We start from the raw sequence: 25,163 nt of genomic DNA, 5'->3' as shown, positions 1-25,163 counted from the left end.
TTGACCTTACCAATTTAAAAGGTGAAAGTGATGAGTTTTACATGCTCAGTGATAGCTGTTACTGTAGGTGAGCCCGTCGAATAGTTAGGCATGCTCAGTGCTGGGGGTTCTGGGAGGGTTGCTGCCAGCCTGACATGGCTCGTGTCTCTCTGAGACAGGTGTATCTGTCCCTGCTTCGGATGTACCTGTCGCCCCCCAGCATTCACTGCCTGGGGCCAATCAAGCTGGAACTACTGGAGCCAAAAGCCAACCTCCAGGCCGCTCTGCAGGTCCTCGAGCTGCACCACAGCAAACTGGACACCACCAAGGTCAGGAGTTGTTCCTAGGGAGATGGCGGGCGTTTGCAGGGAGCACCGAATGAGAAAAGGAAATGCGGAAAGGGACTAGGGTCCAAGAGCTCCATGGCTGCAGACATTTCTTCATTCTCACTCCTGTTCCGCCTCACCCAGTCTCTATCTCTGTTCCTGTGCCTAGGCCCTCAACCTTCTGCCAGCAAACACTCAGATCAATGACATACGCATCTTCCTGGAAAAGGTCTTGGAAGAAAATGCACAAAAGAAACGGTTCAATCAAGTACTCAAGAACCTTCTCCATGCAGAGTTCCTGAGGGTAGGTATGGGCCTTCCAAACTCTAGGGTGGGCTTTTAACTTTTAGTATGAGACAATGTCCACATGTTCCCTTCCGACCAAGGCAGAGCCTGTACAGTGCAGCTCAAGCTGATCCAGTAGCCAGCTTGACATTGAATTGCCAGTGTTCTAAGCAGATGATGACTGAAAGAGGAAACAGTGCCCGCCTCTGCCTTGTGTTTCTGGGTGCTACACTGTAGAACTTCTTCCTCAATCCCCCTGTTCTTCCAGGTCCAGGAAGAGCGGATTTTACACCAGCAGGTGAAGTGCATCATCACAGAGGAGAAGGTGTGCATGGTGTGTAAGAAGAAGATTGGGAACAGGTGAGCCTTCTTCACACCTGTGTGGCATCTGGGCTTTATGGAGGTTCCCAGGGGTGGAGAACGCTCAGGATGGATTTCTGCCCTTTAACAGAGGAGGAGAACATGGCCGCTGGCTGTCCTGACAACATTTAGTTCCTGAGCCTTCAGAGAGCAGCCTGTTCTATCTGTTGGGGGTGGGCTTTGGGAATTTAAAGACCTGCAGTGTATGGTATGGAGCTGTTGGATTCTTGTCCATAAAACTCTTCCTCTCTTGAAGCTAGAAACTGATATAGTAGGTGCCCAAGAGATGTAGGTCAGCAGAAAGTTCTTATATTTTAAGGAAGATCCAGTGAAGGAAGAAAAAGATCTTTCAAGCTACTGCATTGTGACTCAAGTAGGATCCTGAGCCAGCCTCATACTGTGTTAAGACATATACTCTAGTTAGTCCCCTTTTCTTCAAAGGAGAGTGATTTGTCCCTTTTCTTATGTAGCTGGAAAAATATTTTTCTTTGGAAAGACAAACTTGCTGTCCTTTTTAGAATTAGCCTGAAACCTGTTCTGATGAACATTGTCAGCTCTCAGGAAGCCAGGGCTGAGCTTTGGGCTGGTACACTGCCCATCTTTAATATGCCGTGTGTTTTACAAAATCAAAAAATACCCCATGCACTCTTAACTGTGTGCACCTCATCCTCTGTTTGGTTATTTGACAGAGATGATGGCTACAGAAATCCAGAGCCCTTCAGGTTCTTTGAGGTTTGGGTGGGCTGCTTCTGGAATGGCCCCCCAGCAATGTGCCTCTTCTGTAGGAGGTGCCGCTGCCAGAGAAGTGGTCACTTAGGAGCAGTCCTCACTCCCAAGCCATTTTCTTCCCTGCAGTGCATTTGCAAGATACCCCAATGGAGTGGTCGTGCACTACTTCTGTTCCAAAGAGGTAAACCCAGCTGACACTTGAGCCCAGCATCATGGGGATCCAGCAGATGGACAGCTTGGCTCTCCCAGAGAGGTGAAGGAGCACCTGGCCTTAGGAATCCTGGCTGCCACCACCACAAGGTTCCCTATTTGGACATTACTGGCTATCTTGTGCCCTGGAACAACTCTGAATTAATTAGACTCATGGTCTGGCATTGCCAGCTTTTTAATGGGAAAAGAGATTAGTTATACCTTATACCATTATGTTGTGGGCAATTCCAGAGAATTCAGTACCTGCTTGGTCAGGAGGAGGTGCACCATCTTGCCTTTGCACACCAGTCACCTGAACAAGGAAACTTGTCACAAGTGTTTGTAACCATGGGGTTGTTCATCAAGGGCTTTTCTATTAAGTACACGACTTCGCAAGGACCGCTCAGCATGGCTCACTGGAGAGTTCCATGAGAGAACAGCGCTCAAGCTTCTGGCCGCATGGACCCGATGGCTCGCGTTCTGTGTAGTGTTTTACGTCCCCATGGTAGCCGTGCCCTGCACCCCTCAGTAGCCACCCTGTTAGTTTTCAGTCTCCTTTTCTTTCTCACTATTTATCACTTCCCTCACTGCCCTACCCAGGCTTTCTCTCCCACTTCCCCGACTCTGGGAATAACTAATATTTAAGCAAGGTAAGATGAGAAGCAAGGGGAAGTCTCAGTTCTAGGAATACAGTGCTAGTTGATTGTCAGGTATGTTGTAAATAGACCCTCTTTGGCCACACACTCCATGCCTAGATGCCTCGGAGAGCACCATTCTCTGCCTAGGCAAGGCCCTGCATCCCTCGCCTTAGGCCGGGCTGAGTGTGACCGCAGCTCCTGAGGATGGGCCTGCCCTGTCTGGGGTATGCGTGATCCCTAGACACATGTTCCCACAGAGGTGCCTGCTCCGTCTTCGCTCACCAGACACTCAGGCAGGCTGGCTTAGTCTCTGTGCGTGGCGATTTTGTGCTCTGGGCCCTTTCTCTTTTTCCAGCCAGTTTCCATTCATTTGCCTTACAGCCTGCCCTGGCCATCACTCCCCAGCTTTGTTCAGCAATGGTGTGGTTGGAGGGTTGTGCTGGGATAGCGCAGGAAGGTGGGTCCCGGCAGCACGCAGGGGATGAGTGGACCTGGAACTGACAATGGCGTGCTGCCAAGTGTTCCTGAGAGGTGTTTAGGCACAGCAGAGAGGATGCGGGGGGCAAGAACAGCAGGACGCTGGTTTAAAAATCACTCACCGCCAAACCTGTGGAGCAGTGTGGGGGATCCTGCCAGAGGTGCACAGCCTGGAGTTTCAGGCACTGCAGGCTGATGACACACAGGGAGAGTGGCCCTGCCTCCTGTCCTCCCTAGGGTTTTTGCAGACTCGAAGTCTCACTGCACCAGTGTCTTTGATGGTGGTGAGGGTGGGTGCCGACAGTTTTAGTGGCCTGTCCTGGACATGCTGTGGTCCTTTGTAAACCATGGCCCCATGCTGTGTGACAGATCGACGTGCTGATGGTAAGCAGACTAGGCTCCCCCAGGCACGCTGTCCGTGGGGGCCTGAAGAGACAGTGAATGCCGTTGGCCCCATTCGCAGATGTGGGAGACTCTGCTCAGGCCTGTGAGGCTGGGCAGCCCTTCACCAGAGTTCGGAGGAGCAGTGTGTGGTGCCACGTCCCTACTGGCCATACCCACATAGAAGCAGTGCTGCCTGGGGCCTCGTCTGGGCCAGCTTGGACTCTGCTTCCTCCAGGAGCAGCAGGGAAGCGCTGGGCCACCTCCCTGGATAGCAGGAACTTGCCCTGCCACGTGTGCCCTGCCTTCCTGGCCAGCTGTGCTTGTTATCTTCCATTCTCACAAACTGTGTTTGAAGCAATAGAATAAAGAATGTGTGTTTTCTTTCCTGGTATACATACATGATCCCATGTTCCCAAGCTCCATTCTTCCTTCCCTCAACTCTCTGCCCTCCACAGAGCTATGGAGAAGGCTGGAGATGAAAGCTTTGTAGTGAGGACTGATAAAGATCTCATTACTGCTCCTTACAATAAACCTAATAAAGCAAGAAACCAAGCCCTGTCTGGGTCTCTTATTTCCCCCTCCTGTGGAGTTTGATGAAAATAACAATGAAAAGATAGTAGTTTAGCAAAGAACTTAGAAGAATAAGCCAATTAGTGATCAAGAGAAAATGAATATAATACTTGCATTACAAATGTCACGTGGTACAGCCAGTGTGGTCATGGCTGATGAGTCAGCAGCACCCTTACAGAATTCTGCAGGACACACTGGGCTCTGGAAGATCCAAGTGTTTTCCCCCATCATGTAGTAGCGCCTGGTGCCTCTTCTTGCAGCCCATGATGAAGGAATTGGGATGGAGGGACGCAGAGGTGTTTGGGAAGTGGAGAAGTGTTGGTTCACTTTGGCCAATTCCAAAGAGAAAATATAGTCCTTGTTGTCTCTGTCTCATCTGGCACTAGGGGCAATTACTTTATTGTGCAGTGGGGCTGATGACTTCCAGAAGAGGATGGTATAGCCAGAAATACTCATATCAGTCAAGGAGCTAGAGCCCCAGCCTGGTTCTGCCCCCAGCTAGCTCTGTGCCCTCTCCTCTTGTATGGATCCACAGGTCCCCTGCATACATTCACAGCTATCACCAACTGCTGGACTCTCATTTCTTAGAGCCCAGGCCAGGTCTTGGCTTCACAATCCAAATAAAGCAGAAACAGGCCCTTCTTTGGGGGCTGGTCACTGGCAGTCACACATTCCTTTTTGGGGGGGAGTTTCTAGTCTGAACTTGCCCATTCGGTTCATTTTGGAGTTGAATCACATCTTTTTCGGGTGTTGTATTTTTTCAGCCTGTGACTCTAGGCCTTGGGAAGAGTGGAGGTGACTGAATCTTAGTTGAGGGACAGAAATTCTCTCCCTCCCGCAGTTCACGGCCTCCAAGATCCTCACTCTTCCTGGAGACTGTGCAATGGTTGTGGTCTCAGCCACCTCAATGGTTGTGGTCCACAGAAGAGCGAACGTCACATCCATCTGTAGCCTAAGGCCTATGATGGCCAAAGAGAACGCTAAAGCCTGCATATCTGGTCACTGAAGGATAGGCAGACTTGTTGTTTGGCCTGTCCTTATTTATAACCCCCTGCCCATATGCCTGTCTGTACCTGGACACTGTACACTGACCCAGGAAGCGAGCCTGGGCCGAAGCCACAGGGAGTCATGAGACTGAATTTCTCCAGGATGTGGATGGGCCCGCCTCACCTTTGTCACCTTTGCGTTTCTGGGCCTAGCACAGGTCTGGCACCCACCAGGCTCTTGGTATTTGGCAAATTAATGAGGGTGGTCAGGAGAGATTAGAAACATCTTTGATGAGTTCATGTCCTTTGTAGGGACATGGATGAAGCTGGAAACCATCATTCTGAGCAAACTATCGCAAGGACAGAAAACCAAACACCTCATGTTCTCTCACTCATAGGTGGGAATTGAACAATGAGAACGCTCGGACACAGAGCGGGGAACATCACACACCGGGGCATGTCGGCAGGCGGGGGGTATGGGGGAGGGATAGCGTTAGGAGAAATACCTAATGTAAACGACGAGTTAATGGGTGCAGCACACCAACATGGCACATGTATACATATGTAACAAACCTGCACGTTGTGCACATGTACCGTAGAACTTAAAGTATAATTAGAAAATATATATAGAGAGAGAAACATCTTTGAGCCCAGATGAAACATTGAAGCAGAGATTTCTAGGCTTCAGCTCAAGAGCCGCAGGGAAGGTGGGACTTGAAGGGTGGCTAGTTTCAGGCCTTTTCCACAGCTAAAGGAGACTCGTCCCTGATTTGCACTTGCCAGCTGGTCTCTGGGCCAGCTGTGCCAGCATCACCTAGAGGTCTTGTGGAAATAGCTCCGGTGTCTATTTTTCACAAACAGCCCAGTGATAACCACGGGGCTGGGTTTGGGAACAAGAGTGCTAACCAGAGACTCCAAGAGTCTCTTGGAGAGGGACTGAACTGCCTCCTGCCTGAGAAAATTAAGCTCCAGTCACTTCCTGGAGCACGTCAAACTCCACCTCCAGCAGGCCATCCAGCCTGAGTCCTCTGCAGAGCAGGCAGCTCCACCCTCCTAACTCAGTGCTGCCTGTCACACCTGAGCCAGCAGTTTGTGCAACCAGAGGAGCGCAGGCAGGGCTCCCTGCTGGGGCCGAGGCTGCCCAGCCATGCTTTGGGCACTCTGGCCAAGGTGGCTGGCAGGCAAGATGCTGCCCCTCCTGGGGGCAGTGCTGCTTCAGAAGAGAGAGAAGAAGGGCCCTCTGTGGAGGCACTGGCGGGTAACGTACCTGAGATTACCTGGGAAACCCGGACTGGGGGAGTCCTGGGAGCTGCAGTGCCCTGTGAAGACTGAGACCAGCCCCAGCCCTGGGTTTTGAGTTGGGGCGGGACCTGTTTATTCCAGATGACCTGGCAGAGCTTAAATTAGACCTTGGCTCTTAAAAATAGCTCCCTCCGATTAGGAAATGGAGGGTCAGTTCACTTGACACTTGTCTGGGGTGGGTTGGCTTTCGCCAAGGATGCGCGAGCCTGGCTGTAGAGTCCATGGAGCTAGTGGGGTTGTGAGGGGAGAGTTTCCCTCCCAGTAGGCAGCATGCTGATGTTATCTCTCCTGAACCCAGCTGCAATCTGCTCGGTGACTCGTCAGACCGGTACCAGCTGGCCGGTGACTCTCGGCTTCCGCTCACCTGCTCGCTGCCTCCTAGACGATCTTTGAGCCTCTGTCAGGGAGCAAGCGAGGGAGGGGGTGTCACAGTTTTCTCTTTTAATATTTAATCTTCTGAAGCACAACATTAGCACAGCTCTCACAGCCGCTCCCAAGCTAGAGTGGGGGCGCAAGGGTCTGAGGGGAACTGCATGTGTTGTGCGTGACAGCCATCATTAGTTCAGTGACTCCGTGCTGGATTTAGATTTGAACCCAGACCGGATGGGTTTCAGGATCCAGACACATCACGAAGGTGCTGAACTCCGAATGCCTGGGCCCTGCCAAGGTCTCCCTGCTCCCCGGCACAGAGATGTCAGTGACCCTATGCTAGGTTGCTGCTCCGTGATGGGACAAGGGGAACAATGGGGCGAGGGACCAGGCTCACACTAGCTGACTGAGTCCCCAGAGTTCTGTTGTTGCAGCGGGAAACCTACCCATACTATGACCTCCAGGTGAAGGTGCTGAGGGCCACAAACATCCGGGGTACAGACCTGCGTGAGTGACCCCATCTCCACCCTTCTCCCTGTCCTTTCCCTGCGGCCTCCTCAGAGCTCAGCTCAGGCTGGCAGAGAGAGTGAGTGTATGTATGTGTGTGTGTGTGTGTGTAAGAGTATACATGGGTGAGTACAAGTGAGAGTGCATGTGTATACATGTGTGTATTCATGTGTGCAAGTGTGTGTATACGTGTGAGTATACATGTGTGTGTACGCATGTGTGCAAGTATGTGTGAGTGCAAGTGTGAGTACATGTGTATGTGTGTGAGTGCATGTGTGTGGTGTAAACGTGTGCGAGTGTGTGGGAGCACGAGTGTATATGCATGTGTGCAAGTGTGTGCGAGTGTGTGAGTACAAGTGTGTGAGTGTGTGTGGGAGCACGAGTGTGTGTATACATGTGTGCGAGTGTGTGTGTGAGTGCAAGTGTGTGAGTGCAAGTGTGAGTGGAAGTGTATATATGTGTATCCGAGTGTGTATGAACGTGAGTGCATGTGTATACATGCGTGTGTGTGCGTGTTGTGTATGTGTGTGTATACATGACAGTGAGTGCCAGTGTGTGTGACTGAATATGAGTGTGTGTATACGTGTGTGTGCGCCAGTGTGAGTACTACACACGTGTGCGTGCTTGAGTGCAAGAGTGTGTGTGTGAGCGTGTGTGTGTGGAGTAGGTGGAGGGACTGGTGCTGACCATGGAGGTGAGGGTGGGCAGGGCTGGAGGGGACAGCTGTGCAGACTCGGCCTCCTCCCTGTGCCTGGGAGTGCCGCCCCGGGTGAGTGTGTGAGGCCCGCTGTGGCTACAAGTCAGCACGTGCTCTCAGGGAGCTTTCCATGCCAGTGCCCACACAGGGAGGGGATTTTACTGCCTGAATCAGGCAGTAGCTGGAATTAATGGTCTGTGCTGCCATGGGATCTTTCCAACTGGCTGCCGCAAGATTTCTGTTCAGGTGAATGGGAGGTGTGTGGAATCAAGATGGAGTGAAAGACATCAAGGCTCTCCCTCCACCTCCTCACCCCACCATGCCATGTGGGCGGCTTCCCCTCCCCGCTCTGCTCCTTCCCCTTCCGCCCTAGCCTCCCCCAGGAAACCTTTTCGGCAATGAGAGCTTGAGGCCCCAGCCCCTCCCTGTCCTACCTGCAGTATCCAAAGCCGACTGCTATGTGCAACTGTGGCTGCCCACGGCGTCCCCCAGCCCTGCCCAGACGAGGATAGTGGCCAACTGCAGTGACCCCGAGTGGAATGAGACCTTCCACTACCAGATCCATGGTGCTGTGAAGGTGAGGACCAGACAGGGGGCCAGGCTGCAGAAGGAAGGGAACTCCTCAGACAGCTATCTTCCTGTCCTACCTCATGCTCCAACCTCCTGCCTGCTCTGTCCCCAGAACGTCCTGGAGCTCACCCTCTATGACAAGGACATCCTGGGCAGCGACCAGCTCTCCCTGCTCCTGTTTGACCTAAGGAGCCTCAAGTGTGGCCAACCTCACAGACACACCTTCCCACTCAACCACCAGGTGAGCCCACCAGTGCTGGCAGACAGCCCAGCTGGAGGAGGGGAGGCCCAGCACAGGGCCACCAAAGAGGGGGCTCTGGTCAGCACAGGCCAAGCCTCCAAGGCAGACCTTCCTCCACCCCGCAGCCCTGACCCTATAAAGGTTTCCTTCTAATACATCTTCCTTGCATGAAACCAAAATAGGAGCTCCTTGAGGGCTGTGTGTTGCCTGTCTCAGTCACAGCTGAATTCTCAATGTCTAGAACAGCGCCTGACACATATTTTGGAATAAATGAGGCTCTCCATGGAGATACCACTGCCCTCCTATGTCCATGACAAGCCACAATGCCAGTCTCCCCTTCTAGCCCCTGGAGCCAAGCAGGGCTGGCAGGCAGGAACAGCTCTGGAGGCTTTTGGAGCCTTGAAAAAATTGGTGCTCCCTCCCCCTCCATGTAGGATTCACAAGAGCTGCAGGTGGAATTTGTTCTGGAGAAGAGGTGAGTTCTGGTAGAGCCAACGCCCTCAGAGACTCAGAGATTTGAGTCAGGGCAGCTCCTAGGTGCCAGTCACCACGTCCTGCACTGGCCTTGCAGGCCTGGCCTGGAGGCGATGGCCTGGTCTTGACACCCATCTGCATGTTGGATGGCAGGTTCGCCCCACCCCAAACCCTGCTGTGCTCATGGTCTGCCCGCTGCTTCAGTCACATTATGATTGTAGAGGCCATCATGATGGGGCCAGATGTATTCCTCATGTATTCCTCATCCTTTGCAGCCAGGTGCCTGCATCTGAAGTCATCACCAACGGGGTTCTGGTGGTGAGTGGGGAAGGCGAGCTTGGCGCTGTTCCAGGCTGGGGGGCAGTGAAGAACCCATGACAGGGCCCATCAGGCCCACTTGCCTCTGAAGGACACCCAATCCCTCCTCAGAAGGGAGACATGCTAGGGAGGCACCTCCAGAGGGGACACCCAAGCCCTCCTCAGAGGGGAGACATGCTAGGGAGGCACCTCCAGAGGGGAAGGACGAGAAGCTGCCAGGCAGTTGGTGGACAGCCCAGGATCCCAGCCTCCTACTCCCACATAGCACGTTACTCACTTCGGCCTCTGGCTGCTGAGACCACCGGAGCAGCCACTGTCATGGCCTCTCAACTCCTCCCCCTTTCCCACCAGTGTCCACTTCCTCTGAGTCTGGGGAGAGGGACTGGGTATGACCTTGGGCTGCTGCAAAAGATTCCTACCCATGAGGCCCAGGTCCTGGGAGGGCTGTTTCCTAGACCCTGCCCCAGGAACTCCTCTCTCCCTCCATCCTGGCTGGGGCCATGGCTGTTTCCCAGACCCTGCCCTAGGCACTCCTCCCTCTCTCCATCCTGGCTGGGGCCGTGGGCTGTCTGGCCCCACAGGCCTCTGCTTTCCTCAGGCTCACCCCTGTCTGAGAATCCAGGGCACGCTCCGGGGAGATGGGACAGCCCCACGGGAAGAGTACGGTGAGTCTGCTCAGCGGCCTTGGGTCTTTTGCCTTCTCTCCTGGGGTTGGGACTACTGATGTCAAGGAGGTGGGTCTGGGGCAGGAAGTTCTTAAAGTTTTCATTGCTCAAAGCCGACTAACGATGGGATGGATTGCCCCTGGAGGCAGTGAACAACCTGTCCCTGGGAGTGTTCGAGCAAAGAGGTTGTATCTGCCCAACTATTGCTCTACAACAAACACCCACATGATCTCAGTGGCATACAAGCAGCATTTATTCGGCTCACACACCTGGCGGTCAGCTGAGCTGGGCTTGGCGGGGGTGGCCCAGCCCTGTGTCATGTGTCTCTCTGCCTCCTGTGACAAGCCCATTAGCCTGGGCGTGTTCTCAAGGCATCAGCAGAGGAACAAGAGAGCAAACGCAACTGAGCAAGCGCTTGTTAAGCCTGGTCACAGCCTGGCCACTACCTAACATGTTATTGGCCAAAACAGGGTTGAACTCAAAGCTGGAGGGCAAGGAATATAGTTGGCTTCTTTAGCGGGAGGAGCTGAAGTCACATGGCAGAGTGAGAATACAGGGGAAATGAAGAACTGTGGTTGTCAAACCCAGTGCCACAGAGGGCAGCCGCCCAGGCAGGGGAGTCCAGATGTGGGATAGCAGCAGTAGCTGTGTGACAGCGAAGGCCCCTTCCAGTGCTGACAGCCTGAGCCTTCAGGATGAGTCCTGCCCAGGGAACCCTGAGCGCTCACTCTGAGGCAGGCCCTGGGCTAAGCATTTTAATGCGCCTTATAATCCTCCTAACAACCCTGTAAAGCAGGCACAATCAGTATCCTCTAATTCATGAGACTGAGGCCCAAAGAAGACACTTGCTCACGGGCACACAGCCAGTAAGTAGTAGAGCCAGGGTCAAACCCAGGTCAGTGACACTCCAGTTCTCTCAACCACAGATTATATGGTTTCTTCTTATGAATAGCACGTTTCCATCTCAGTCCATAGGCCTTGGCATGAATAAAATATCACTTTCCTTATTTTCTTGAATTCCCTCCCCACGCTTGGTCATGTCGAGTCTCTGGGCCTCATCTAGTGCAAGGAGGGGCTGTAGGGCAGGGACTCCTCTGGACCTCTCATCCCTCAGTGTCTGCTGTCCTTCCATACTTTGGGTCTCTGTTGCTTCCACGTTGTGTTAGGGGCTGGGACTCGTGGGAGGCTGTCTGCAGCCCCCTCTGCCCAGATGTCATGTGCAGCCATTTCTCTCTGGGGTCTGGCCTCCTCCCCAGAAAGCTGCTGGGAAGCTGGGCAGGGAGCTCCGGAGCCCACAAGCCCACCCCCTCACTCCTCCCAGCCTGGGCCTCATCTTCCAGTCTGGGCTAGCCCTCCGCCGCTTCTCCAGGACGTGCATCTCTCTGTACCCACGCATCCCATTCTTCCTCCTCCCGCCTCTACAAACCTTCCTCTCACAACGTTCTACACTTGGAAACAAAGGCCAGAACAACTTGCAGCCTATTGGTTTTCTCTCGGGCCACAAACCTCCAACACAATGAGTAGAGACTGAAGTGGCGCAAGGGGGAAACCACCGCCTGAAAACTGCTCATTCTTATGATAAACAGAATCATCTCAAATCATCAGCCCCACAGGCTCTGGGCAGGGCCCCTCTCCCTCCCCGCTCCCTGCCTTCCCCTCCAGGCATTTGTGTGCTTCCCACCCTTCCCGAGTCCCAGTTCTGACCAGGGCAGGCTAGAGGACCCAAGAGTCCTTCCGGAGGCTTTCCCTGTGAGCAGTGCTCAAGAGAGAGCAAGGCGATAGGAGTTGGCATTTCCTAGGGGAAGAGAAGGGAGGGGGTTGCTGCTGGGGCGCTGCCAGCATAAGCCGCACAGACATAGACCCACCCCCTCACCTGCGCACCCACCTGGGCCCTCTGCTCTCAGGCTCTAGGCAGCTCCAGCTGGCAGTGCCTGGGGCCTACGAGAAGCCACAGCTCTTGCCCCTGCAGCCTGCCACAGAGCCAGGCCTTCCACCCACCTTTACCTTCCACGTGAACCCAGTGCTGAGCTCCAGGCTACACGTAGAGCTGATGGAGCTGCTGGCGGCTGTGCAGGTGAGTGTACCGCCAGGATGGTCAGTAGATCCAACTCAGCCCAGACCGGTGTTCCAGGGCCACATTGCGGGAGACTTTTCTTCCCTGCTGGAGAGCTTCTTGGGTGTTTTCTTCTCCACAGAGTGGCCCCAGTGCAGAGCTGGAGGCTCAGACCAGCAAGCTGGGCGAGGGGGGCATCCTGCTCTCCTCTCTGCCCCTAGGCCAGGAGGAACAGTGTTCTGTGGCCCTGGGGGAGGTAAGGCTCTATCTGGGTGCCAGAGGGACCCCTGTCTGCTCTCTGTGACCACCAAGAGAGATCTGGAGGAGGGACCCAAGAGGGTGGCTGGATCAGGTCAGCCCAGAGCTCAGTTATGATGTCCACATCGAGCCAGAGATCGCGGTGCTGCAGGGGCTGCAGGTGGGGGAGCCATTTCCCTGGGAGAATCCTACTCAGAGAGCTCAGGGTTGGGGCTGCTGTGTCTTTCAGGGCCAGGAGGTGGCTCTGAGTATGAAGGTGGAAATGAGGTGAGTGGGACTCTAGGCAGAAGGCCTCTTGGGGCTGGGCTAGAAGTGCGGGCACATACCCCAACGTGCTCCATTCTCTTGCCCAAGAAGCTCAGGCCGTGGGGTGGAGATGACACTTTTCCCTCCCTGGTTCTGGTGCTGGTGGGCGGATCCCTTGGACCTGCTCCTGTGAAAGACCCGGGCTGGGCCCAAGGCTCTCCTCCACTGGACAGTCACCCAGAACCCCCCACCGCCACCCCACCCCACTTGAGGCAGCTCCGGGGACCTAGACCTACGCCTTGGCTTTGACCTCTGTGACGGGGAGCAGGAGTTTCTGGACAGGAGGAAGCAGGTCGTGTCCAAGGCCCTGCAGCAGGTGCTGGGATTGAGTGAGGCTCCGGACAGTGGCCAGGTACGGAATGGAGGAGGAGCTGGACCCCAGCCGCTAGGACCATATCAAGCCTCTTCCCTTGAGAGGACCAGCATGGCTAAGAGGGGCCAGAGGAGGTTGGCCTGTTCATATGAGCTGTGGGCACCATCGGCAGAGCCAGGACCCCATATGGGACTAGGGCCGAACAGCCCTGGCCAAGGCTGGATGTCTTGGTCTGTGTGGGCTGCCGTAACAAAACCCCACAGACCAGGTGGCTTAAATGACAGAAATGACTTTTCTCTCAGTTCTGGAGGCTGGAAGTCCGTGATGAAGGTGTCATCATCAGGGTTGGTTTCTGCTGGGGCTCCTCTCCTCTTCCTAGTGGAGCTGTCTCGCCGTGTCCTCATGTGACCCTTCCTCTGTGCGAGCGTGCACCTTGGGATCTCCTCCTCCTCTTCTAAGGACCCCAGTCCTATCAGTTGAAGGCCCTACCCTTACTCACTTCACCTTTATTACCTCCTTGTAGGCCATATTTCCGAATACTGTCACATTGGGGGTTAGGGCTTCAACACAGGAATTTGGAGGGAGACAGTTGAGTCCGTAACGTGATCAAAGGGATGTGGAGGTTGGGGGTCCCTGGGATCCTCTGGGTATAGAGACAGACAGCCTATGGCCGGGAGGCAGGAGGAAAAGCGTGCTGAGAGAGGGACTTACAGGGGATCAGGAATAGGCTGCCGGCTTTCTCCTGGCTGCCTGAGTCCTCAGGAGACGCTGTCACTGTGGCCCAGCGCTGACAAGCCTAGATCGTTCATTGGGGCAATATGTGTGCCCTCTCTGTGCTAGGTGTCTGCTCTGTCTCATCCAGCACTCTGAAGCGACAGCGCCTTCTGTGAGCAGTGGCCAGGGAGCATTTTTTCAAGACAGGAGACGAGAACAGGGAAAAGAACCAAAAATCCAGAGTGGAATGAACCAAATCTTACTGGGAAAGCTAAGCAACCAAAAGCATGCACTCTGACCCCTCAGGCACCTCCGATCCTGAGGAGACCTTAAAACCTCTGGGCACCTTTGGTGTCTGGGGGCAGGTCTAGGCTGCTTGCTGGCCTTTGTCACTTTAGCTCAGTGGTGCTCAACGGGGGACAATTTAGTTCCTCCCCAGCGCACCCCTGGGGACATTTGTCCATGTGTAGAGATCGATTTCATTGTTGCTGCTGGGGAAAGGGGAGGTGGAGGGAGGCTGCTGGCTTCTACTGGGTAGAGGGGGCCAGAAATGCTGCTAAACATCCTACAACACACAGGACAGTCCCCACAGCAAAGAGCTACTTGTCAAGAATATCGAGAGTGCCACGGTTGAGAGGAACCTGCTGTAGCTGATTTTGGGGAATCAGACGTACCTTCCAGGTTTATATCTTCCAGGTCGAATGGTTAAGGGCTATCTCTGGAGCCATACTGCTTAGGTGTGAGAGCTCATCACTTAATAACTGTATGATCTTGGGCACATTATTTAACCTTCCTGTGCCTGCTTCCTCATCTGGAAAATAGGGTTCTCTCTCTTCTTCTTTTTTTTTTTGAGACGGAGTCTCACTCTGTCACCCAGGCTGGAGTGCAGTGGCGTGATCTCGGTTCACTGCAAGCTCCGCCTCCCGGGTTCACGCCATTCTCCTGCTTCAGCCTCCCGAGTAGCTGGGACTACAGGTGCCTGCCACCACGCCCGGCTAATTTTTTTGTAGTTTTAGTAGAGACGGGGTTTCACCATGGTCTTGATCTCCTGACCTTGTGATCTGCCCACCTCGGCCTCCCAAAGTGCTGGGATTACAGGTGTGAGCCACCACGCCTGGCTGTAAATGGGGTTCTCATTGGGTTGCTGTAAGGATTCAATGAGATAATACGTGTAAGGCTCTTAGAATAATGTCTGACATGTATAGGCAGTAATACGTAAATGAAGGTGGTAGTCGGAGTCGTTATCCTTGTTATTATTGTACCCAGGTGCCAGTAGTGGCTGTGTTGGGTTCTGGGGGTGGAACCCGAGCCATGTCTTCTCTGTACGGCAGCCTGGCAGGGTTGCAGGAGCTCGGCCTTCTAGACACTGTGACCTACCTGAGTGGGGTCTCTGGGTCCACCTGGTAAGTGAGGTGGGGGAAGGGCACAGGGTAAAGGAGACCCCACAAAGTGTGGGGTTGTGACCTGGTGATCTAAGGAGTCCCTGAGGGGCTGGGATCCTGCCTGCAAGGGGGTTAGGAGGGGCAGAAAGAGGCTGAGTCCCAAGCGCCCCTCTGAGTGGGGTTGCTGGCAGGGCAGCAGGGCAAGTGGTGGGGGTGGAGGGCCACTCACAGACTCTGCACCCCTCTCTCCCATGGCTATGCTCTCCTGCCCCTGACTCAGGCACACCCCCCCATCCCCAGGTGCATCTCCACACTCTACAGGGACCCAGCCTGGTCCCAGGTGGCCTTGCAGGGCCCCATTGAGCGTGCCCAGGTTCACGTCTGCAGCAGTAAGATGGGAGCTTTGTCCACGGAGCGGCTACAGTACTACACTCAGGAACTGGGGGTCCGGGAGCGCAGTGGCCACAGCGTGTCCCTCATCGACCTCTGGGGCCTCCTTGTGGAGTATTTCCTGTACCAGGAGGTGAGAGAAGAGCCAGAAGGAAATACGTAGGCTCCTCTCCACTCCTTCCACCCGCCCCTTGCTTCTGCCTCATCCCTCAGGCTAAGATCTGATTTACATAGCTGTTCCTGAGGTCTCGGCTCCCCTGGGGCCAGGAGTGAGACTCCAGGGTGGGCTGGCATCACTTTGCCTCCCTAGCTCCTAACCCCTGGGGAGGAGGAGCCTGGCCCACAGTGCTCAGCGCTGGCTGCATATTGGAATCACCGGCGTAGCTTTTCAAACACACCCATGCCTTGGCCCCCCTTCCAGAGAGAGTGATTTTAGTTGGTCTCAGGATGTTTTGAAAGTGATTTCAGCCCACACCTGGAAGTGAGGCTCAGCACCACACCCACTCCTTGGCCAATTCCGCCATAACTCACTCCGCCTGGCGGCTCCTGGAACTTCAGACCCAGCTGCAGTTCCAGGCGATAAGATTGGGAGCTGCTCCCCACCACTCCGTGTGTGGAGATCAGCTGTGGGTGGATATCACAAGTGATTTCTCATTTCTAAGTAAATAATCTACATTTTCTAGTAATTTATTTTTTAAAGAAATTGGACTGGCTTTTCAAGAATTCCTTTAACCATGTCACCCTGACTCCCTGGTGTTCTGATACGCTGTTTTGAATAGTAAAGAAGGAGGGAGGGTGTTCCCATAGTCCCTGGAATTGTACAGACCCACAGTGGGCTCCCCCTTGGCTGCAGCCCAAAGCCTGTCCCTCAGAGGGCTGTCCTTACAGCACTGGCCTTGGCGACCCAAAGCCTCTCTTGTGGGCACGCCACACGCTGCAGGATGCCGGCCCCGGGCCACAGGGATGGGGAATGGAACTCCTGAAAGACCATGCTGCCTCCCTTCTTTCCTGCCCAGGAGAACCCTGCCAAGCTATCTGACCAACAGGAGGCGGTCTGCCAGGGTCAGAACCCTTACCCCATTTACACCAGCGTCAACGTCCGCACCAACTTAAGTGGAGAAGATTTTGCAGGTGCCTGGGTGTGGAGACAAAGGAAGGAGGTAGAGGAGGTGGGGAGGAGGGGGTGAGAGGCCAGGGTGATCAGGGTACCCAGAGGAGGTGGTTGCACACAGACACCTTGGAGCACAGCGGGGCTGCTGCTTCTTCCTGTCATTGGCAAGGCTAAGATTCCTGCTTGAGCACAAGCACCATGGTGGGAAGCCCCTGGTGACTTTCCCTTCACTCGGGCCCCTAGAGTGGTGTGAGTTCACACCCTATGAGGTCGGCTTCCCCAAGTATGGGGCTTATGTTCCCACCGAGCTCTTTGGCTCAGAACTCTTCATGGGACGATTGCTGCAGCTCCGGCCTGAACCCCGGATCTGTTACCTGCAAGGTGAGTCGAGGCTGGAGGGCTGGGGACAGGCAGGTGCTGGGGCCAGGCCCTGACGTGGGGTGGGGCCCTGCCTGTCTCCTTAGGTGTGTGGGGTAGCGCCTTTGCCACCAGCCTGGATGAGATCTTCCTAAAGACCGCTGGCTCAGGCCTCAGCTTCCTGGAGTGGTACAGAGGCAGTGTGAATATCACAGGTGAGGGTAGCGACCCCGAGCCCCTCCCACACCACATTCCAGCAACAGGGCCCTGGCAGAGACAAGAAGAATGAGGGAGGGGACAGAGAAGGACTTGGCTGTCCCACTGGATTCGGGGAAGTCCTGAGGAAATGACTTCTAGCTTAGGGTGTCTAGATGCCCAGAGGTGTGATCAAGCCACACCTTTTGAGTTCTCTGTTCTGGGATCCAATTAGGTCCACTCGGCGCAGGACTACTGGGTATTGGGTTGATACTCTGTCTGCCCCTCTTAAGTGGCTCCTCTTTAGCCTGGTCCTTAAATGGCTCATGGGGGCCCCACGGTGCCGAGCACCCTTCCCGCTTTTCTCCCCTGGATCACTTTTGCTCTGTTCCTCAGTTCAGCTCAGATGTCGTTTTGCCAGACATCCCTTTTCCACTCCATCCCTCCAGGACGCCTGAGAATCTTACCACCATGGTGCCCTAGGACCATGTGCACATCCCTGTCGTCGTCCTTACCCCGGAGCATTGTCATCATTTATTCTCTCTTTATGTGACTTTCCCCCACAAGTAGGCCGTGCACCTGGGAGGGCCAGGGCAGGTCCCATTCACCTTCGCAGCCCTCGTGCCTAGTGCAGTGCCAGGCATAGTAACTGCTCAGTCAGTGTTTAATGGACGGAGTTCTGATTGGAAGCTATAGATTCAAACTTTATTTTCGGAAGGGTGGAAGATAAATTATTATTTAGTAAGTACAATGCTACAGGCAGTTTTCAAAACATAGAGGATACAAAAGAAAAAGTCGTTTCAAAGTGGTTCAATGAAGCATTGGTCAGAGGCTTGGGAGGTGGGGTCGGGGAGGAGGAGGGATGTGGGGGAGGGTTCACTGTTGGGGAGGGGCACCCCTGAACTATAAGGACCACTGGGCAAAGGAGGATGCCACTTCTCCCTCTATTTCGCTGTCCCACCCCTGTCTAGACGACTGCCAGAAGCCTCAGCTGCACAGCCCCTCGAGGCTGCGAACAAGGCTCCTCACCCCGCAGGGGCCCTTCTCCCAGGCTGTGCTGGACATATTCACCTCCCGCTTCACTTCCGCCCAGAGCTTTAACTTCACCCGGGGTCTCTGCTTGCACAAGGACTATGTGGCTGGCAGGGAGTTCGTGGCCTGGAAAGGTGGGTGCTGCCTTGGGTGGGAGATGGGGGGCTTCCCTTCCTGCCTGCGCCTCTGGCTCACTGGAGCCAGTGCTGGCTTTGGGCTGGGGGTTGAGGTGTGGTCTCCTGCTGCCTATGGGTTGATGCGGAGCGACTCTAAGTACTGCTGGAAGTTGGAAGGCAGGGCCAAGGGCTTGGGGCAGGAGACTCCATGGCTGTCAGAGAGAACTCTACAGAGAGAAGGCAAACGTGAAAGCAAATACAGAAGCGGTTGCTAGCAAGAGTAACTGCATTCACCCTGTGTGTACACACGGGTTCCTTGCAGACACACACCCAGATGCCTTCCCCAACCAGCTCACCCCCATGCGGGACTGCCTGTACCTGGTGGACGGAGGCTTTGCCATCAACTCTCCATTCCCACTGGCTCTGCTGCCTCAGAGAGCGGTGGACCTCATTCTGTCCTTCGACTATTCCTTGGAAGCCCCTTTTGAGGTGAGCTGGGAGGCAGGGATGTGGGGAGCACCTGCAGTGAGTGGACAGAAAGGGTGAGGGAGGAGAGGAGGGGAAAGAAGGCTCTGGTGAGGGGGACTGGCTGGGTGTGTGGGGATTGCCCTTTGTGGACGGCCTGAGTTCTACTCTGTGTGTGAGGGGGCTGCCTTCTGAATGCTGTTGGCAGCACAGGTCTCCCAGTTGCAGGAGAATTGCTGAGATTATGGTGGGCATGGAAAGGGGAGGCCAAAGAGGGTCCCCAGGAAACTTCTAGCCTCATCCATAGAAGATCCCCCAGTTCTAGACTCTGCCCGTTCATGACAGACTTCCCCACTCCAGCTTGGACCTGAGTCTGCAGCCCCTTTGTTACCATGGTAACAACAGAGCCATGAGGGTCCCCTCTGCAGAAGCCCTGCAGCAAGTTCCTCCAACTCTGCTGGGTGGTGGACGGAGGCCCCCATTCCCATGTGGGTGCTGGTGGTGCTGCTGGAGCAGCCCTTCCTTCTTTGGTCTCCTCCTTGTCCTGGGTCCAGTGAGAGCCTGGGATTGATTGGGGATTGATGAAGCCTCTTCTGACATAGATCTTCTGTGATTGTCGCGTGTCAACCTTGTGAAACTGACATCAGCTTCTAATAGGGAGCAGAGAGGGGTGAGAGAAGGGAAGAACATGGTGGTTCCTGGAGGACCATGGTGGAATGCTGTTGAGGCAGTGGATGATTGATTGTTGATCATTACTGATTATTGTTAATCTTCACAACACCACTGGATGGGGAGTTTTTTGTTTTTTTTTTTTTTTTTTTTTTTTAAGACAGAGTCTTGCTCTGTCACCAGGCTGAAGTGCAGCGGTGCAATCTTGGCTCACTGCAACCTCTGCCTCCTAGTTTCAAATGATTCTCCTGCCTCAGCCTCCCGAGTAGCTGGGACTATAGGCACACACCACCATGCCCAGCTAATTTTTGTATTTTTAGTAGAGACGGGGTTTCACCATGTTGGCCAGGGTGGTCTTGATCTCTTGACCTCATGATCTGCTAGCCTCGGCCTCCCAAAGTGCTGGGATTACAGGCATGAGCCACGATACCCGGCCGGAAGTTTAAAATTTTTTTATTTTACACATGAGAAACCAGCTCTGAAAGGAGCTGTCACCTGCCTGAGGTCACTCAGCTAGTCAGAAACAGAGCTGGCATTGAAGCCTGGGTGTGTGTGAGTCCATGGTGGCAGGGAGTGGCCAGGGTGGAGGAGAGGCAGAGTCAGAGGCTTGCTCCTGCTCAGGTCTTGAAGATGACAGAGAAGTACTGCCTGGACCGAGGAATCCCCTTCCCTAGCATCGAGGTGGGCCCTGAAGACATGGAGGAGGCCCGTGAGTGCTATCTGTTTGCCAAGGCTGAGGACCCCCGCTCCCCCATTGTGCTGCACTTCCCCCTTGTTAACCGTACCTTCCGCACACACCTGGCCCCAGGTAAGGAAAGCTCCAGGCCTGGGACTGACCCACAGAGCCCTGGGATGGTGACGGGACGCTGTTCTGAGGGTGGGTTCCCTGGAGAATGTCACTAAGCATGCCTCCTGGTGGGCCTGAGCTGGCCCCCTGTGGCCCTCTGCTCCCTGGGTCTCAGCGTTCAGATGGGGCCAGCCCCTCCTCGGGGGTCTGAGAGCTAAGATGTGGCCCAAGCAGGGCCCACATGGAGCCAGCCAGGTGTCCTGCACAAGGAAGACTTCTGGACTGTTCCAGCCAGTTCCACAGAGGGCTCCATCCTGTCCTCTCCTCTGCTTCCCTCACCCACAGGTGTGGAGCGACAAACAGCTGAGGAGAAGGCCTTTGGGGACTTTGCCGTCAACAGGCCAGACACCCCCTATGGCATGATGAACTTCACCTATGAGCCTCATGACTTTGATCGGCTGGTGGCCCTCAGTCGATACAACGTTCTGAACAATGTGGAGACCTTGAAGTGCGCCCTCCAGCTGGCTCTGGACCGGCACCAGGCTCGGGAGAGGGCAGGGGGCTGACCAAGGCAGGAGGCGGAGGACTGTGACAGAGAGGAGACACATTGCTCGTGGTCAGGGCTTGTAGAGGGAGGAGCGATGGGGACTCTGTGCAGGGTCTGCTTCCCTTCTCTCCAGGACCTGCCTCGAGGTGCCCCAGGCCCCGGAAAGCTCTTGCAGAATTGCAGCTTGGACTGGGGCAGGGCTCTCCTTGTGTGTTTTTGGAGAAGATGGGCAGTAGATCGCTCCAGGGGCTCTTGGGGATGTAGGGCAGAAGAGAACAGCACTCATTTCACAGCGGGGTGTGGAGAAAATCAGGTGAGCCACAGGGCCCACCCCAGACAGAAGGACCTCAGAGGGCCCAGGTCCTCAGACCCACACAGAACAGGGGCTGAGGGCACCGAGAAGCCAGCTGTCCTCCTTACACTGAGATGGAAAGCAGAGATGCATCCACCCACACTTCCTGCAGAGCGGCCCAAGCCCCAACCCCACCTCGAGCTCCTGGATACACTGCTATCAAGAACAAAGATGGGCTGAGTGGGTGGCCAGCCTATGTCGCTGACTCCATTATGCTAAACCCTCCTGCCTTCTGGCCTCCTCATGCCTCCTCCCAGATCACCCTTCTCTTCCCAGCGCCCTAAAGCCTGTGGGGTGACGACCCATTCTGGCTGCTCCAGGTGGGAGATGTGCACATGTCTCCCTGCCAATTACCCAGGCTTCACTCTTTGAGCCTGGGCCACAGTCTCTGGTCATGTGTGTAGTGGCCATGTCATGCAAATATAGTGTCACCATTCCTAGGAGCGAAATGGGTGTGTCTAGAAGGGGCATCTATTCATCAGGGGGAGAGGATGTGCACCTGTATGTGGGGTAGGGGGGTGTGCAAGTTCCTGGAGGTGGGTTAGTCCAAGGCATGGGCAGTGCAGAGGGAGCCTTGCCTGGGCTCTTGCCTCTTTCCCAGATGCATCCAATGGGTCTTGGCAAGTTTTGTTTCTCACTCTCCCTCTTCTCCATTTCCCCTGACCCGCCAGGGACTCTCCAAATACCTAGAACCTCTCTAGTGTGGGCAGCCCTCAGATTTGTGAAGAGGAGATCCATTCTGGCCAGGCCCTCTCCATCTGGCCACGGCCTCTGCAGCATATGCCTCCAGTGCTGAGCTGCCTAGGAGCCTGCAGCAGCACTTGAGACCTTGTTCCTTCTGCCCCCTGTCCCAGGGGCTCCCTTTTGGCTGCGCCCCCTGCTCCACGCTCTCTCACACAGACACGCTGTCAGGAACACCTGTGCTGGGAAGCCTCACTTGTCCTGAGTCTGGGAAGAAGACTCTAGTTCTGGCTCCCAGGTTGGGGAAGGGTGACTGAAGCCCAGCCTGTGTCTTGGCCTGGCCTGGGACCTGCAGCCCTCCAGCTGGCATGAGTTGCGAGGGCTGGGGGAGCCAGTTATTTGGGCTGTCATGGGGTGGGGACATCTCAGTTCTCCTCTGCCTCCTCACCACGGCTGCCTGTCACAGGCTACGGCCCCTCCCCTCGATTCAGCAGTGAGATATTTATCTGGGAGTTTATCTGGCTCCTGCTGTGGCCATCGTCATCAACACTGCTGTGCCTGCTGTCATCAATAACTTGTTAGTAAAACCTTCATAGCGTTCACAGCTTAGAACTGTGCAGCATTCCCAACTTAGAATCTGCAGCATTCACAACTTAGAATCTGCAGTGTTTCTTCAGTGCCCATTGGAGCCTCAGGCTGTCTCTGGCTCCTAGAAAGTCATTCTACCATCTGTTTTGTTCACTGCTGTATCCTCAGTGCCTAGAGCAGCAGCTGATACATGGTAGGTGCTCAGTAAATATTTGATAAATGAATGGGAACCTACATTCTAAAAGATGGATCATCACCCACCAACCACAAAAAAGCATGCAACGCTTTCATGATTCTTAACCATTTGGACTTTTTGAAGAGCTGATGTAAACCACAGATCCTCTCCCAAGAAAAAGGCACACACACACATGAAAAGTTGCTTACAACAAGGTCTCTGCTTCAGTTATGTGATCACCAGCCCCAGGATGTAGAGGCCAGTGTCTGTCCCCGCAGGCCAGCAAGGCTTGTGAAGGAGGCAAACGTGGGCTTGTGCAGAGTGGGTGGGGACCTTCTCACACAGAAGTGTAGGCAATGCCACTTGTGCTCAGATAAGGTTTGGGAGGACACTGGGACAAGATCGAGGGCAGGGGGCAGGAGGCTGGGCTAGTGCTGTAGCCCAGATATTGGCCAGAGGTGCAGGATGGATCTCAGCCAGGCATGGGGAGGCTCCATCAAGACTGAATCTGGGAGCCACGCAAAGCGAGAAGCCGGGGGGGGGGGGGCGCCGAAGGTAACCCGGCCAGTTTGATGTCTGCTCCTCAGGAGGGATCTGAGTCTTTACCTCATTCCCAATCCTTGTCTGAGATGGCTGGAAATAAGCTTCAGGGTCCTGAAGGTGACAGAGTTAGAGGGATTTGTCCAGAAGAACAAGCATGGTTTCCCTTGAAGCTGGGTAGAAACACAGGAGCAGGGACATCATTCGTCAACTTGTCAGAGCTTCTCATGAGGCAACGGAAGAAAAGGAAGAAAAAGGAACAAGTGTAGGAGATTGGTCAGAGTGGTGGGAGAAGCTATAGGGAAAGGAGCGGGCCTTCTGAAAGGTTGGAAGGCTCTGCATAGCTTCGGAGGAGAATAGCTAAAGACAGCTGTTCTATAACCCTGAGGCAGAGGGCAAGGAGTAGGTACAAGGGAGTGTGGGGGAATTTATCTTAAACAGGCTTGTTTATGTTGACCAGGAACTGACCTTTGATCATCTACGCACATGACCTTCCCTGAAAGCGGAACAATAAATGTTAATTACCTCCAGTGTTTGGAGGTAATTATTGTGCCTGCACTGAATAAAAGCAAGCAGCTCCAGCTTCTCAGGGCTGTACTTTGGCCACTTGAGCCGGGCAGTCCCCTACCTGCTCTTACGCTGCATACCTGTGTCTGAGTACACATTTCATCCACTGCTCAGCCAGGGTCGCTCCTCAGTGAGGAGGTATCTGAGTGCTTACCTCATTTCCAACCTTTGTCTGAGATGACTGGAATTAAGCTTCAAGGTCCTGAAGGTGACAGAGTTGGAGGGATTTGTCCAGAAGAACAAGCATGGTTTCCCTTGAAGCTGGGTAGAAACACAGGAGCAGGGGCATCATTCATCAACTTGTCAGAGCCCCTCATGAGAGAAAAAGGGGGCCACAAGCCTGTCACACAGGGCTGCACAGGTTGTGCGCTGCACAACTTCAGGGGATCCTGTTCACATGAACTGATTATGTAAATTTGTCTCTTGGAGTTCTGTGACCTAGCAGCCCTGGGACCACAGCCTCAACTGAGTATGAGGACAGAGGCTGGTTCAAATATCAGGCCCCCTGGTTGCTTCCATGCAGCTTGGCATTCACAAGAATCTCCCGCAGAAAAACAAAAAGTAAGTATCCTTTCTGTTCCTTGGATGGTGCAGCACTGGGAGAAGGGCCTCAGGTACCGGCAGGTGGCTGGTGGGCATGGGTAACCCTCGCCTTTTCTGAGCCCAGGCCATGCAGCTAACATTGTTCAGTTGGTGGAGGTAATCAGCTGAGGGTTTAAATGAAATTTCCTTCATTTCGGATGGAACCATTCTTGCAGAGGAGAAAAGCAGGGCACACTGCATAACCCTGCAGGAATCTATCCTTCCCTAGTACCTCTGTCCTATAAAACTCCACAGGGACACCCAACAAACGGGGCAAGGAGTCCTGGAATTTTCACAGGAGTCTGTAGGGGGCTTTCCTGGGAGTCAGGGAGGCTGTTTACCACTAGAGGTCAGGGCTGGGGACTGATTTTTTTTTCCTATTAGGAAAGCTGAGGCACAGGAAATATTAAGCGGTGAATGACTCACTATGTTAAAAAGCCAGTTACTTTAGTAAGATTTAGGTCTTAGTTTTGAACGACTTACAATGAGGTTACATCTCAAACCATTGGAAAGTCAAAAAATTGTAAGTCAAACCATTCAGTTGGGGACCATCTGTATAAATATGTCATAAAGGCCACTGTTTTAAAAGTCTACCAACACTAGGTGGGGAGCTTTGGCAAAGTAAGTCGTAAAAGGAGGCGAGGTTGGAGAAAGAGGAAAAGACAAAGGGGAGGAAAATATGAGTAAGGAAGAGAAGGGATGGGGAGCTACCCAGAAGGGGGGCCACCCGGGTGGGGAGAGGCAGGCAGGTGCTCTTGAGAGAGGCTCTGGCTGATTTGCTGACGTTCACAGGTCCTTGTGGCTCTTTATCCTTTGACCCCAGAGTGATGGATCTCACCTGGGCTGCACATTGAATTCACCTGGGGAGCTTTAAACGCCGGATGCCTGGCCCGGCTGTGCTTGGTCTACTGCGGGGC

The 25,163-nt window shown here is 54.2% G+C and overlaps 2 protein-coding genes across 4 annotated transcripts in view; both read left to right on the top strand.

The window, feature by feature from the left end:
* VPS39 (VPS39 subunit of HOPS complex) overlaps window positions 1–3,919 on the top strand; it is a 49,617-nt gene extending 45,698 nt beyond the window's left edge. The window contains exons 22-25 of one of the 3 annotated variants that reach the window (XM_054531105.2): window positions 159–308; window positions 475–609; window positions 859–950; window positions 1,736–3,919. In XM_054531105.2, the coding sequence (XP_054387080.1) occupies window positions 159–308; window positions 475–609; window positions 859–950; window positions 1,736–1,874 (516 nt within the window). In that variant the 3' untranslated portion in view covers window positions 1,875–3,919. 3 annotated transcript variants of the gene reach the window in all.
* Window positions 3,920–5,463: 1,544 nt separating this feature from the next.
* On the top strand, window positions 5,464–23,856 carry PLA2G4F (phospholipase A2 group IVF). The gene is made up of 20 exons (XM_002825342.4): window positions 5,464–6,181; window positions 7,029–7,101; window positions 8,239–8,375; window positions 8,481–8,609; window positions 9,044–9,084; window positions 9,359–9,401; window positions 10,000–10,066; window positions 11,971–12,140; window positions 12,262–12,375; window positions 12,607–12,644; window positions 12,900–13,035; window positions 14,977–15,113; window positions 15,393–15,615; window positions 16,499–16,613; window positions 16,837–16,974; window positions 17,058–17,165; window positions 18,117–18,311; window positions 18,616–18,782; window positions 20,049–20,235; window positions 20,560–23,856. The coding sequence occupies exons 1-20, from the start codon at window positions 6,071–6,073 to the stop codon at window positions 20,778–20,780; spliced, it is 2,550 nt and encodes an 849-aa protein (XP_002825388.3). The 5' UTR covers window positions 5,464–6,070; the 3' UTR covers window positions 20,781–23,856.
* Window positions 23,857–25,163: the final 1,307 nt, after the last annotated feature.

This window comes from Pongo abelii, chromosome 16 (assembly GCF_028885655.2).
Source record: "Pongo abelii isolate AG06213 chromosome 16, NHGRI_mPonAbe1-v2.0_pri, whole genome shotgun sequence".
Lineage (NCBI taxonomy): Eukaryota > Metazoa > Chordata > Mammalia > Primates > Hominidae > Pongo > Pongo abelii.
This window is presented reverse-complemented; position numbering and strand designations above follow the sequence as displayed.